Consider the following 15,310-nt stretch of genomic DNA (forward strand, 5'->3'; position numbering starts at 1 on the left):
TGTTGTGTTTTACTATCCCCCCCCCCACATCCCCGGTGGCAGACAGCGGGTCGGGGCGCACCGCGCGGTGGCGTGCCGCCCCCACCGACCACCACCTCCAGCCTCGCCGCCCGCCCCGCTGGGCGTGCCCGGAGCCTCCTCCTCCTCCTCCTCCTCCTCTTCCTCCTCGTCCTCCTGGGCGGCTCGGCCATGGCCCCGCTGCCCTGCTTCCTCCTCCTCCTCCTCCTCCTCCTCGGCGCTGCCTCCGCCACGTCCCCGCCGTCTCGCCTGGCCCCCTACGACCTGCTGTACGCCGACGGGGTGCGGGCGTACTTCGCCCGCGACTGGGGGCGGGCGGCCGAGCTGCTGCAGCGCTCCCTGCACAGCTACGCGGGGCTGCGGGCCGCCCGCCGCTCCTGCCGGGCCTCCTGCCGTCGGGAGGCCGCTTTCCTCGGCGATCCGCCGGCCGCCGGGCCCTGGGAAGCGGCGCTCTTCGAGCGGGTGCTGCAGCGAGCCGACTGCCTGCAGCACTGCCTGGGCGGCCGCCTGGGCGCTGCGCCCTCCGCGCACCGCGCCAGCCTGGCCGTCCGCAGGGACTTCGAGCAGAGGGAGCCCTACAACTACCTGCAGGTCGCCTTCTTCCAGGTGGGGCGGCGAGGCCAGCCCCCTGCTCAAGGGGCTGGGGAGGGTGCGAGCGAGGCGGTGGGGAAGGGGGGTTAAGGCGCGCTGGCTTTTCCCCGCAGCTGAAGAAGCTGGATCAGGCCGTGTCGGCTGCACACACGTTCTTCGTCGCCAACCCGCAGCACCTGCAGATGCGGGAGGACATGGAGAAGTACCGGCGGATGTCGGGGGTGAAGGCGGACAACTTCCGAGACCTGGAGGCGGCTCCGCACTGGGTAAGGCTTCGGCGCAGAAGTGGGCATCAGCAGCTCGTACTACATCCTAGGGGTGCATGGAGACGAGGTACCACACATCAGCGAAGCCACGCTATAACAATTCTGACACAGAGGTTTTACACTGACAATTACAGCAGGCTGCAGGGTCTTGGAGAAGTACATTTAACCCCAGAGGAATCGCACTGTGCGGTGGGCAGGCCCCTAGGTATTAGAGCACCTATCCAGAGTCTCAGACTCAAAGTCTCAGGGAGTCCTCTCGTGTCACCCACGCTAACGAGGAGCCCGGGTCTGTCCTTTGTAGGAAGCGTATGAGGCTGGCGTGCAGCACTACAATGCAGATGAGTACCTGCAGGCTGTGGACAGACTGGAGGAGTCGCTCAGAGAGGCACTGTCAGCACTAGAAGAGTGCCGTGCCCTGTGTGAAGGGCCTTTGGAGGAAGAGGAGGAAGAGGAGGAGGAGGAGATGCAGCCTGGCCTCTATGAAGCCATTGCAGGTAGTGTTAGAGGCACAGAGGGATGGGTAGGAAGGCCGTATCTTCCTGTGGTGGGCATGCCCCATGCTCCAGTGCTCATATCTGGCAGAGCTGCTGGCTTTCATTGCTTCTCTTTCTTGCAGCCCATTATATTCAGGTTTTGAAGTGCAGACAGCAGTGCGTCCTTGATATTGCCACAAAGCCAGGGCGGATTTCTGCCACAGAAGATTTCATACCCTCTCATCTTGATTTACTACAGTTTGCCTACGACCAAGGTGAGCGCAGCTACAAACCAGTGGGTGATGCTGTGGCACCCCTAAGCTTGCCACTTGTCTCTGGACCTGGAGGGCAGAATGTCACAGGGAGAAGCAACCCACTTACCTGAGCTCTACCTCTTCCCTTCTGCTCCCATCTCCCCTGCTCTGCCCAGAGCCTCTCTTCTCTTGCTCAAGCCCAAGCCTGAGTCTGTAGCTACCTTGGGAGAGGTCTCTTGTTCTCTGCTTCAGTCTAGTTGTGCAGCTTCCATAACATAAGGCTGTTTCCACTGTGTGTGTGGAAAAATCTTTCCTACAGCACTCTTTAATTCAAGTCCTCACCCCATGTCAGGCCCCCGTGTCTTATCTAGAGCATATGCATGCATCTCCTGTCAACAGTGGTGTTCCTTCCAAGTCAGCCCTGCCTGCCCTAGGTGAAATGATGGCTTCTCCTGACACTGGTCATTCTGTCACTTTTACTTGCGCCTCATCTCTTCTCTTGGACACTTCCACTCCCTTTTATACTCACCCAACTGCCTGTCATCTCCTCTGTCAGACCACTGGAAAAATTTGTATCTCAAAGAAGCCTTCAGGCTTCTTTGCGTCATCATGTCTGTTTGGTGAGGGATGTGGGATTGTCCTTCCTCATATATCTTATACATGCATGTATGTATATTATATTTAAGGCATGCATTTAATGAATATATCAAATATCTATAGAAAAAAATATTTATTTAAAAAATATATTTATTTCTCTGTCTCCTCTAAATGAGCTCTCACTAAATACTGAAAGTGGGCCCATTCTTTGCCTGGCTTATTCCCTGTATTCTCTGCCCATTGCTCAGCAGAGGCGCAGCAAGGCAGGGATTGGTGTGTATTCAGTGCTAGGCCTCCTACTGCCAGATCCTGACCAGGACTTTGGCTGCAGCTGGCCTATACATATTTGCTGCTAACGCCAAGTCTTTCAGAGACGTACCTGTTTGTTCTATTTTGTCCCTGCCCTAGTTGGGAACCAGGCGCTGGCTGCTGAATGTGCTGCTTCCTATTTGCTCTTCTATCCCACGGATGAGCCAGTATCGGAGAAAATGAAGCAGTACCAAACAGAGCTCGGAGAGGACACAACTGTCACGGCAAGAGAGGTAGTAACAACCCCAGGTCTGTACTTTCTGGCCCTCCCCTGTCCCATGCAACAGGATCCCAGGTCCAGGAGACAAAAAGGGAAACGTCTTAATGCAGATGTATGCCAAGCCCAAGAGTGAAGACATTGGAACCTGAGTTTGCTTTTACTCTGTACCAAGCAGAGTCTTTCTGGGACAGAAGTGGGCCCTCATAGCAAACAGCAGTGTGTGGCAGAAGGTTTCTGCCCTGGATGGGGTTCCCTTTTGTGGAGTGGTTGTTTGACAGCCTCTTTGCTTCCATAGAATATTCACCATTATGTGCAGAGATCTCTGATGGAGAAGAAGTTGATTTACTATGCAGTGGAGCATCTAGGAGGAACTTTTAATGACCCTGTAAGTAATGATACCATCTTAATCCTACTGCCCTGATTTCACCAAGACAGTAGCTTGATCTTGTTTCGGTAGCACCTGATCCAGAAGGGATCAGATGCTGTTGAGCAGGATCCCCAAGTACTTGTGAGGTGGATTTTTTAAGGCTTTTCTGCTGCTTCACAACTGAAGCTGGTTGGAAACTGCTGTAGTAAGCATATACATTAGCCCAATCTGATGGTCCTCAGCTTCAGACCAGAACCATTGGTCTGATCCCCCATGGAGAAGGGGGACAAGGAACTATCTGTTTGTCCTGATCTGCTCTGGGAGAAGTTTGCTTTGTGGTGAGCCGTCTGTATTTGTTCCTACAGGATCTTTGGACTCCAGATGAGCTGATTCCTGAAAGCCTAAAGCAGAAATACAGGTAAGGTTGGATGAGTTGACTAGGACTGAAAATGAAGTTTGGAAGTAGGGGATGGGGGCAGACTGGCAGGGGTGATATAAGGAAGAGTAATACAGAGGAATTGGCAAAGCAGGAATAGCAAGTGAAATGCTGACTGCAGAGGAGGGTTTGACATAGCTCTGTGCTGACAGCCCTGGTCTGTGTTTTTTCCCTTGCTCCCGAGAGAGGATCAAGAGAAGCAAAAGCAGGAAACTCTGGATGTAGAAGAGAGGGAGAAGAGGGGTGAGTAAAAGCATGAAGAAGGATTTGGATGCAGTCAGCTGAGCTAAATGCTGTCTTTGCTTCCATCCTCAGACATTTGAATGCTAGCGTACATGCAGACTGACTCGAATGGCTCGGCACATCTTCTCACTGTTTCTTTTCTCTATCTGTGATGCATGTGTAATCTTGAAAAATCTCGCTGCATTACCTCTCTGGGATGGGAACTTAAAGAGCACTGTGGTTGGAGAAGCTGCCTGGATATTTGACGAGCCTGTGGACGTGCAGATCCCTGTTCAGTGCAGCTGGTGTGGACAGGCAGGAGCGAAACCTGCACGAAACCTGGTTCAACTCCGCCACCCCATTTCAAACAGCATTTTTCTGAAGGGGACAAAGAGAAGGCAGGGGGGAATGGAAACTGGAACCAGACTATTCAGCTTGGGCAAGTCTTTCCCTGAAAAACACCATTCCAAATGTTTTGTGGCTGAATGCTAAAGGCTGCAATGCAGAGTCCTGTATTTTTGCTGGTCCTGTACTCTTGCAGGACTCTTGTCATCTTTGGTTGAAGTAGCCCCAAGCGATTCTCTTGCTGTGTCATGTGAAAGCAGGTCATTCTGAGAGCCTGAGTGCATTGGCACTTCTTACCATTCAGAGGTGAGAGGAGGGGAGGGGGGAAGAAGACCAAAGATCAAAAGGTTAAGTTATTACCTAATACCCATCACTTCTCTTTGTGACTGGAGAAATTAGGAAGATGCACTGGAGGTACTTCTGGGGTAAGATGGATGATAGACAGGAGGGTTGATGGAGGTGTTTACCTGCTTCTTTTCTCCAGAGCCTCACCCCAGGAGGCTGGACCTGTTCTGCTGCTGCGATCCACAGTGCATTCAGCTGTCCCCAGCTCCCTGCTGCTCTCCCAGCAAGCCCCACGTTTCTGCTGGCTCCTGAAGCACTTGCTGTAGGCCAGCTCCCCCAGCTGATGCTCTGGTTCCCCTGAAGCATGTGAGGGGTGCAGGTGGCCCAGATCTGCGAGGAATTAGCACTTCTGGGGAAGTGTCCTGTCTTCCCAGAGAATGTATAGTGTCTCTCTACTTCCTGGTCCAGGCTGGGGGTTGGTGTCTGAGGGCTTCTTATCCAAAGTGTGCTCATCTCTGTCTGTGCTTCCTTCTCCTACAGGTCCGTTGCCTTTTGAGGGTATCACTGTCACCATGGATTCCCAACAGATGAATGGAACCCACAGGGTTGTGTTTGACAGAGTCCTGACGGAGTCTGAGTGCAAAGACCTTCTCCGGCTGACGAAGGTGAGGCCTGGATGTTGTAGGAGCTGCTGTGTATGTCCTTCCCTCCTCAGCAGGCAAGATTGTAATGTTGCTGTGAGGAGAAAAGGCAACCTAATGTGTGTCCTCTGCATTGTTCTGCTCCAGGCAGCGGCAGGAACAGGAGATGGCTACCGAGCGAGGCGGTCCCCTCATACGCCACATGAGAGATTTGAAGGGTTAACTGTGCTGAAGGCCACGCAGGTAAGTGGCTCTGTGAGTCTTCTTGGTTGTCCATAAAGCATGTTTACCACCCGAGCATTTTTCTCCATGAAGTGCTCTCTGGACAGGGTCACGGGTGTGTTATCTTCCTTACAAGAACACGTGCAGCTTCTCCTGACCCTCCACATTCACATTAAGGCACATTGTACGCGGAGGGCTTGACAAGCACCTTCTCTCTTGTGGGGTAGGATTTTGGGATTGTTATTTGTCCCCATGCAATAGTCTTAAAGACACGCATAGCTTAGAATTGTGGAATAATTTAAGGTGGAAGATTCTCGACTCCAGGCTGAAGAAATGCAGCCCTTTCAGCGTTTCTTCTAAGTCATGCGCTCCAAGCCTCCAGCCGTCTTAAGACCCTCCACTGAAGACTCACACCAGTTTTCCTGTGTCCCTCCTGTATTGGGGGACACAAAATGATGCATTCCAGATGTTTCATGTGCTGAGTAGAGGGCAAGAATCACTGCACCGTATAGGTGCACTACTGACATGTTTTCGTGAGGAAAACAAGTTCTTTTCTTTTCTGTGTGACCACAGGACTTCATGCAGATCTGTTCTTCTGTGCTCTGTACATGTGTCATTTCTTAGAGTGTCTCTAAGTATTCTAACAGGCTTATTTTTCACTTGTAGCTGGCCCAGAATGGGGACGTGGACTGGAGAGATGCCAAATTGCTTCTGCAGGCCAGTGAGAAATCACGGAAAATCATAGAATCCTATTTCACTCCTGGAAAGAAACTGCATTTCTCATTCACACACCTTGTGTGCCGCACAGCTGTAGAAGGTAAAGAATGCTTCACCCTGATAGTCCCTTTCTCCTGGAGAGTCTCCTTCCCAGCCCCAGCCACATACTCTCAGGAGACTCTCATTCCTTTACTCTCAACGCACCCCTCACTCTATTCCTTATTCTTTCTTGAGATTTAAAATGCCCTTATTCCTTTTTGCAACTTCCCTTTTCAGAGGAGCAGGAAGGTCGCATGGATCTCAGTCATCCTGTCCATGCTGATAATTGTCTGTTGGATCCTGAGGGGAAAGAGTGCTGGAAAGAACCACCTGCCTATGTCTACAGGGATTACAGGTAAGAGAAGGGGATCATGTGGAGATCAAAATGTCTTCCTGGCTCCAAAGAGGATGAGCTCAGCCTGTAGAAACTAGGCCATTGGTTTGGGTTGTTGGGTCAAAGCCAGCCAGGGCTGTAGCATCAGACAGAAGGCTCCATCAGTGGCTTCAGAATGAGCTGTAAAACTCCTCCTCTAGGCTGGGAAGATCTACCCTTTACACCTCCTCCCTCTCCACATCCAGCATCGGCAGAGAGCGGGTTGAGACTTGGAGGCTTCTTGGACCTAGAATCGTGATATTAAATTGTCTTGTCTACTTGTCTATCACAATACTACCATCCACTTCTAACCCTTAAGACAAGATATTTCTTTCAAACTTGTTCTGTCTTTCACAGCCTAGTTGCTCCATTGTCCACACGTTACAGGAGAGGGAGAACCAGGCTCCTTGGATTTCCTTTGTTTGAGCTGTCATTGTATTTTGGTGGCTGTTCTCCCATTGATCTCTGAGGATTCACTGTCAGTACTTTGTGTTGGGATTCTTCATTACATGCGAGAGGCTGTTCCAGCTTGTAGCAGGTTTTGTTACACTTCTGTGAAACAAACAAACACATTTTCAAGATAATAAGTGTTGCACGCCGCAACCAGATGAGGCCAGGTCACTACAGTTCATTCTCGCTATTCAACATCTCAGGCAACCAAATATTCACCAGGCAACCAAAAATCTTACATGCCTTTTCTTTGAGTGGCATCTGAACCCAGAGCAGAATTTTTCTCTGTGCAGTCTATAGTAGGAATGTGGGACTTAGAGGTAATTCTGTTTGGTATCATTAATTCCATTTCCCTTCTTCCATGGATGTTGACTTGGTATAGTCAGATCATAAAGTTACAAGGCTCCATCTCATGACTGGTTAGCTCTCTATTTATCTTGTGATAAGGTTATCCTGTCACCTTACTCCTCACTGGACAGTACGATTCTCTGACTTGTACCACAATGCATATTAAAGTGTCTTTCTTGGAACTGTGCCACCGAGCTGTTTCTAGGAATATTCCTGCTCTCTTGCAGAGTGAAGTGTGATAGACCAACCAGCTCAACAAGTGCTTGAGCTCTTCTGCTGTCTTTTTAAAAGAGGCCTCTATGCACAAGACGATCTAAGAAACACTATTTAAAAATTTCCTCGATCCGTTCTGTGTATTTGTGCTATGGTCATGATGATGAAAATATTAAACAAAGTTGGGCCCAGCAGTCCAAGAGTTCCCGTAATCCTCCTCCCAGTGAACAGTACTGCTGTCAGTGCCACTTGTGCAATATTCAGTGTGTGCTGTTCACATGCTGTTCTTCACCTTCTCTGTGTTCATTAATCATTTCTTTAGTGGCAGTGCTCTGAATACTTTGTTTTAACAGAGTCCAAAACTCCTGAAACAGAGCACGTTGTCGTTCTCTGGGAAATGAACTGTTTTGTCAAAGACTGTGTAACTACCCCAGTCTGCTTTTAGTACACCCATGTTACATTTTAAACCCATTTTCCATTTACCTCTTGTCCTTCAATTACCTGTCTCCTGAGAAATGGATTTGAAAGCCCTGCAGACTGCTGAGGTCAGGCTGATGGGCCTATTTATGCTTCAGCCAATATTGCTATCCTCCTGCCCTTTTGTACAGGTGAGAGCTCTCCTTGCTTTTCTCAAGTCGTGTCACCATCCTGACTTCAGTCTTTTTAAAAACACTGTGGGGAGAAGAGCTGTAACTTTCTGGACTTCAGGGTTGGTAATCCTGTCATTGTCCTTATATCTTTAACATTTTGCTTCACCAGCCATAGTGTTGATATCTGTTTCATACACGAAGTCCATTAATGAGCCTCTTTTGTTCCTTTGGTGTTTTTTTGTCAGCTTAATTGAATACCAAGAGGAACTCAGGCATTTTTTTCTCATTTAGTTGATTGTGGTCTCACCTGCATCTCACACTCACCTCACTGCTTCTCTTTTTGTCTGGTATGAGTAAAGAAATTTCTTGTTTTAATTTTCTTTTCCGCATGGATCAAGCCTTTTTTTGACCATTGTTATATCACCCTTTATTCCTTGATTCTTAAGACATAACTTTCTTTGTTAATTAATCTCCTCTTCCAGGCCTTGCATTATTCCCAATATTAAAACATAAAGTCAGAACCAAGGTCCATTTAGCACAGGGCATTGTCACAACAGTGCCACAGATGCATGCAGAAGAGTATTTAAAAATAAATAAGTAAATCAGGATGAGTGTGTAGAGTTAACTCCATGGAGTACGCTTCCAGCCTCTTGTGGATTGCAGTTCAGGGACTCCCCTGAGCTAGGCACTGCTGTGTTTAAATCCCCAAAGGGATTCTCCTGGTAACTGGTCTAGGCACTTCTTGAACCTCTGGCATCAATCAGGTGCCATGCTTTCCTGTGGCAAGCAGAGTGGGGAAACAGCTCAGATAAATGTGTTTCACTGTCCATATGTCCTTTTTCTTTTTGTCCACAGTGGCATTCTCTACCTCAATGATGACTTCCAAGGTGGGGGGCTTTTCTTCACTGAAATGGATGCTGTGACTGTCACGGTAAGTCTGGGACTGGCCAAAGGAAGGAAAAAGGACTGAGGGTGATTTCTAGGCTGGGTGGGGAGGAAAACAGTTGGTTATTGGATCCCACTACTCCAAAAATAAAACAGTGCTTGTGCTGTGAGAGATTCAAATAGAGGCAGCTAAAGGCAAATTGAGGCAAATCTCAGACAGGGGAGAGATTAACTCCTTTCTAGCAGAGATATTCCAGGCTCTTCCAGTCTGTGGGAGTCTGTGACCTCTGTTTTCCTGTTGGTTTTCTCTGTCCCCCTCCTGGGCCTACTCTGCTCATATACTCTGGCAGTGGATATCTGGAGGCTCTTTGCTGTTCCACACTCCCAGAGGCAAGATAATCTTTGTAGAAGGACAATGTACCCCAGAGCAAGGGCTTCTGGCTTCATTGTCTCTTCTCTCTCGTGGCAGGCCAAGGTGCGTCCGAAGTGTGGGAGGCTGGTAGCCTTCAGCTCTGGCAAGGAGAACCCCCATGGCGTGCGGGCAGTGAGCCGTGGCAGGCGCTGCGCCATCGCTCTCTGGTACACACACTCCCAGGAGCATGCTGAGCAGGTAAAGGACCATGCTGGAGAAACATGTACAAGCTCCTCCAGGCTAGATCAGATCCCCTGGGGAATGGGTTTTGAGTCTTCCCATGGGGCAGCAGTTGTTCTCTGACAAGGTACTTGGTGGAGGGATCAGACAGTGGTGGGTCCTACAAGAGGGAAGGGCTCCAGTGGGGCTGGATGGATGTGGCAAAGACAAGGTCTGTCGTGTCAGCCCCTGTGAGCAGGTCTGAAATCCTAGCAGAGAGGGGTTCATATTGTTTCTCTCCATGGCTGCAGGAGCGGGTGAAGGCAGAGGAGCTGATGGAGCAGAGAGACACGGAGCAGAACCAGCCTGAAGGAGAAGAATATCAGGGTGCTGACCACAGCAGCAGGTCCTCCTCAGAGCCCCTCGCTCCTGATGGCAGAGCCGGGCCCGTGAGCCGGCGGCACAAGCCTGGCTCGGACAGGAGGCAGCACCCCAAGCAGACAAGGGCCAGAGATGAGTTCTGAGTACTCAGGGCCCCAGGGCAGGACTTGTACACACAGAGGGCTGGCAGGTGTTGGTAGTACGAGGACCACGAAGGCCTAAAGCAGTTTATTAGCATGCTAGAGCCGTAGCGATGGGGAGGGTTGCAGCTTTCTTCTCTGTGACATCCCAGCAGCTGAAAAGCAGGAGCGGGGACGGTGTATTAAGGTTAGCAACTCCTGGATCTTTCTTTAATGCCCTGCCAACGTGTTTGTGTCACTCAGAAGTAAGAGCACAGGCTCCCCTCACCCTGCTCCTCTCAGAGCCAGCTTGGTCATACAGGGACAAAGACAAGAGCTGGAGGAGGAGCCTGGGGACACTCAGGAGCAAGGGCGGTCTCACATTCAGGAATTCAAAAAGGAGAAGCCTCTGAATTTCCTCGGTGCCTGCAAACTCCAGAACCTCGAGATTGGCATGTGACAGAGTAGATGAGGGACTGTGAATATATATGGAATAAAAGCAAAATGCCAGATACGTGTGGTGGGAGCTTGAGTCTGTACACCATGAGGGGACACATGTAGACGGGATCCTGGTGAAAATTAAACAACAGAAGGAGATTGAGCCCTCAGTGAGAGAAAACAAAGTATTTGCCCAGATGCCAGATACTTCCAATAAGGGAGGGCGAGAAAGTCAGCTCTAACTGCTGCCACAACTAACCCACTGGAAAGGGGGTGAAGTACCCTTAAGAAAAAGTATTGTACACTCACATTTCAATGTAGCAAGGCCTCTCTTCCTTCTTTTTTTTTTTCTTCTCCATTCACCAAATTGTCCCTGAAAGCAGAAGAGATATTTTGTTTACCATTTTCTATGCTGATATAAAGACAATCTGCTGTCACTGCCCAGGGGATTAGTGTCCAGAGATGGGATTATATTGTAGCCAAACAGGAATTGAATGAGGTGGATATGGGGCATCAAAATGAGCAGTGACCCTTTTCCTGGGAAGCACCAGAGCTGTGAAACAGGCCTCGATGAGAGCGATGCATGGAGACTGCAATCATGATTTGAAAGGGAAGAACTGGAGAGTCAGGGCAGGTGGTTTAAAGTGTGCATGCAGGTGTTCCCCTCATTGCTGTCGGCTCAAGGCCCCTGCCCAGTGGAAGCTGTTGTGCTCAGCCCCATCCCCGCAATGCTGGAGGAGCAGAACTGGAGCAGGGAAGCCTTTCCCCATTCTGCATCCTGGCACTTCCTTACCATGCAAGCTGGGGAAACCTGCACCAGCACCTGGTTTTGCCTTACATCCTTCACAAGACCCCAAGAGAAGGAAAATGTGATATATGCTTTTCAAATTCCCCATTCCTAGCAGAAGGTCCTAGCCCTCACAGTCCCTCACAATGATTTATCTGGGGGTGCTGGATGGCACCCGCTTGACAAGCCCCTGTTGGAGGGGTGTGGGACCAGCATCCGCAGCTCTAGGTTTGCTCTGTCCAAAGGTGGCTCGGGTGATTAGAGTGATGGCCTCCTGACGTCAGATGAGATCCGTTAAAAGGTATTTATCTCAGGCTTGGGCCAAAGCCGCGGGAGAGATTAAAAGAGATTGAGGCCAAGATAATCCCCTCGCAGCATCCCACTAAAGTGGCTGCCAAAAGGCATGCCACCAAATCTTTCGCCGCCCCTGGCCCCTGCGCCCAGTTCTGTTTTCCCCATGCAGAGTTCAGCTTGCTGCCCAGAGAGGCTGCTTTCCCACGGGGAAAATGTTGTGGGTTTTCCTTTGGCAGGGCCACCACGGGTGACACTGTCCCCTCTTCTCATCTCGCCCAGGGCATAAGTGGCACAGTGTCTCTGGGAAAAAGGGAATTCCTGTGGACCACGAGGTGCAGCAAGCCCTGCCCCAGTCGTTTATAATCCTAGATGGTTCTGGCTAATCTTCGCTTTATTAGTTTGCTGCTAATCTAAACAAAGGAAGTCAAACCTGCCCGTGATGATTTCTTCCCCTCCAGGAGCAGTGTGTGACTCTCTCTTTTCACCCCTCCCCATCCACCTGCTTTGCATTATGTCCCAATCCGATTTCCCCAAGTCTCTGGTGTCTGATTTAATTTGCCTGACGCTGCTCCTGGAATCAGCCCTCCCCCAGCCCCTCCCGTCCAGAGCCTTCCAGCTCCCCATGGGGAGATAAGTCCTGGGAGAGGCTGAGGAGCGGAGAGGGAGCCAGAGGCTCGCTGGCTGGGCGGGCAGCGCTGACCGGGGACTGCAAGGGGACGAGGAGCTTCTGGCCGGCAGGGAGCTGTTCTCAGCGAGGGACGCAGGCCGTGAGTCCCGTCCAGGTGGGACTGAAACCCATCTCGTGCTGCAGAGCCCGGTAAGGATGCCACCTTGTTATCTGTGAGGTCGCTTTGGTGGATCTGGTAGTTGGGATCCTAGGTTTCCTGGTCTGATGCAGTGGAGACTTTGTACAAGGACTGGCTCCATGTGCAAGTGTCTGAAGATGAGGGAGGAAGAGTGTGGTGTAGAAGAAGCTGGGGCTAATGCTGATGTGTCTTTACAGTGATGGTAGGCTTTGCACTGGGATGGGGTTGCTCGTTCTCCCCTTGGCAGGTGAATTGCACCAGCGTCCAGATTGGAAGAGGGGGTCAACGCTTCCCCTGAGCAACCTGGCACTTGCCACCCACACGCAGTCCTGCGCTCCTGGTGGGCTCCTGCACATCTCCTTGCAGCCAGATGCTTTTCTGGAGGGAGAAGCAGCCTGCAGAAAGAGAGGAACAGAGCAGGGTAATTTTACCCTGGCCTTTGATCTCCATGACAGGAGAAGGGGATCATCTCTGCATCCGGCTCTGCAAGGAGCCTAGGGTCACCAGGGCGAGCATGCAAGGCCAGCCAGGGGATTACACAGAGACCCAGGGATGCTGTCTGCTAATATTCAGTCCTCCCTTCTGCACCTTTCCCTTTTCTATTTACAGCCCTCTCCCAGCATCCCACAGAGAGACCGCTCCCTCCTTAGTGTGGGCAAAATAAAAAAATTTTATACCCAGGTGCTATAAAATTAGGGGGTTCAATTCCCCTTTCTTCCCACCCACTGCTTGCACCCCCCTTCCCACGAGGAAGCGATGCAGGTGCCTTGGCAGGACAGTTCCCCAGGGTGCAGCATGGGCCCCTGCTCTGACTTTGTTCAAGGGATATAGCTGCTGCCCTGCAAAGTCACGGTGAGGCAGAAAAAGGCAGGAGGAGGAAGAAGGTGGGGGCATTTGGTCTGCTGTGAGCAGGCACCCAAAGGGCTCCGGATGGGTCTGGCTGCCCACAGAAGTGCTACAGCGGGTGCCTCCAGCAAGTTTGTCAGAAAAGGCAGGAGGGAAAAGAGCTCAGTGTCATCATTGCGTTGGAGAGCAAAAGAAAGGAAACTGCTTCTTCAAAGGTACCTAACAACTTGGTTTCCACTGCTGTCTGAAGAGCTGTTACTTCCAGAAAGCAGGGAGAGTGCACCATTTGGTAGTCTGTACCCATAAAAACAGCCTGGGCATCTGCCTGAGCCAAGCTGCAGGTCCACAAGTAACGTGCATCCCCATCAGGGCAGTAACATGCCTTGGCCAGGCTCCAACCTCCATTCCACTTTCCCTGTTCCTGCTGGACTCCATTCCCCCATTTCCTGCCCTACATTTACATGGCAAGCTGCTCTCCTGCACACCTGCTGTGGTCCTCCGGGGAGGCAGCTGCACTCGACGGGGGGCTAGGTAACTCACTGCAAACAAATTTCACTGGGACGTGATGGGTGGAAATGACAGGTAACGCTGGAGCTATTATTATCGTTTGTCTGTGGCTCCTTGTCCTTCCGAGGCTGAGAACAATTCCCAACTTCATTTAGATTGTTCCCTCCAGGGGATTTAAAGGTTCGGACGGAGTCCTGACCCCGAGCTGCACCTTCTCTATATTTAGCCCTTTTTATCCGTCCTTCACATCACGCCCCTGCCCTTTGATCTTCCTGTCAGCAACGAAAGCCCCTCATCCGGTTATAAAAAAAAAAAAAAAAAAAAAAAAAGGACGGAAACAGAAGTCCACAAGAAGTCCAGAAGACTGGAAGGAGGGTGTGAGCAGGAAGAGGTGGCCCAGCAAGAAAAGGCATCCAACACTGAGGGCTGTAGAGACATGGTGCTGGGGAAGTAGGATCAGTCCTGGGGAAAACAGACAGGGAAAGGTTTGGACCGTAATGATAGAGCTGGTCTCCAAAGAGTGGCTGAAAATCCAGGTTTGCCACTTGGTGTGCTGGAAGGCAGTGACCAAAGGTGGACACAGCTTCTGGAGTTTGACCGTACTCCAAAGCTGAGGGACAAACACCAAGTTATCTTGCGGAGCCTCCTACTGAAAGCTGCAAGGCCTTCTCCAGTATCCCCCCAGTCTGCCAGTTATCTGAGAGATGGAGGGAGGTGTCCAAACACTTCCCAAAAAAACACATTCAGGTGGGCTTTGGGGAGCAGTGTTATTCAACCAGGTCCAGCTTTGTCCCCTTTGAGAGCAACCCCATCATTGCTGTTCTGTCAAAACAAAAAATAGGAAAAAACAGTGGAAAGGGGACAGCCCAGGTGCTGATCTCTCCCTTCAGAGTAGCTGCTAGCCTCAGGCCGTCTCTGTGTTATGTGCCTCCAGGCTCTGTCAGTGCAGCCCTGGGCCTTTCTCCTGCCCCATCACCACATGCTGGAGCCAGCTGGCCACATCCAGTGTGGGGCAGGAAGGAGGCAACAGGGCTGTAACTCCAGCCAGGCCTGCAGGCAGCCTTTCTCTGTGAGTTATAATCTCAAATAGCCTCTCTCTGGGACAAATGTATGCTTTTAGGGGAGCTGGGCGAGACAGCAAAGGGAGCAGCCTCACATAGAAGAAGCAAGGCCTTCAGGCAACAGGCCAGAGGGGCTAGAGACAACGTGCCTCACGGGGAGTAGAAGGAGAAATTCTGCAGGTGCTGCTGGAGTCTTCTTGGCCCTAGGGCAAAGTGCCAGTTTTAATGGTGAAGAACACCTGGAGCACATCTGGACACACACGCCTACCCAGGAGAAAGACTGAAGTAATAAAGAGCATATTTGTCTATAAGAGTGAAGATGCTGGGATCACTGGTGAAGTTTTAAGTACACCTAACAGAAAAGAACGAGAGAACAAAACCGAAATGCTGTGTAATCATGTAGTGTTCCTGTATCTTGAATATGAATTGCAGTTCTGGTTCATTGCCTTCACTATGCAAGCACATCATCTGTGCTCTGCAAACAACTGAAAAGGGCTTAGAGAACAACGGAGGTGATGAGATGCAACAGCTCACATGGAAGGAATGACTAAGTGTGCTCCGCAGTCTGCAAAACAGATGTATGAAGATGACTATGACAAAGATCTGTAAAATACTGTGTGACACTGGGGTGAATAGAGA

The 15,310-nt window shown here is 50.6% G+C and overlaps 1 protein-coding gene across 1 annotated transcript; it reads left to right on the forward strand.

The window, feature by feature from the left end:
- Positions 1–189: 189 nt before the first annotated feature.
- Positions 190–10,437, forward strand: P3H3 (prolyl 3-hydroxylase 3; the record flags this gene model as incomplete). The annotated part of the gene is made up of 15 exons (XM_084295525.1): positions 190–624; positions 723–875; positions 1,177–1,369; positions 1,492–1,623; positions 2,608–2,741; positions 3,024–3,113; positions 3,461–3,513; positions 3,716–3,774; positions 4,924–5,048; positions 5,172–5,267; positions 5,913–6,063; positions 6,240–6,357; positions 8,832–8,907; positions 9,331–9,471; positions 9,744–10,437. 15 exons carry the CDS (start codon positions 190–192, stop codon positions 9,954–9,956), a joined length of 2,169 nt encoding a protein of 722 aa, XP_084151651.1. The 3' UTR covers positions 9,957–10,437.
- Positions 10,438–15,310: the final 4,873 nt, after the last annotated feature.

Source organism: Netta rufina (assembly GCF_964035555.1).
Source record: "Netta rufina genome assembly, chromosome: 1".
Taxonomy (NCBI): domain Eukaryota; kingdom Metazoa; phylum Chordata; class Aves; order Anseriformes; family Anatidae; genus Netta; species Netta rufina.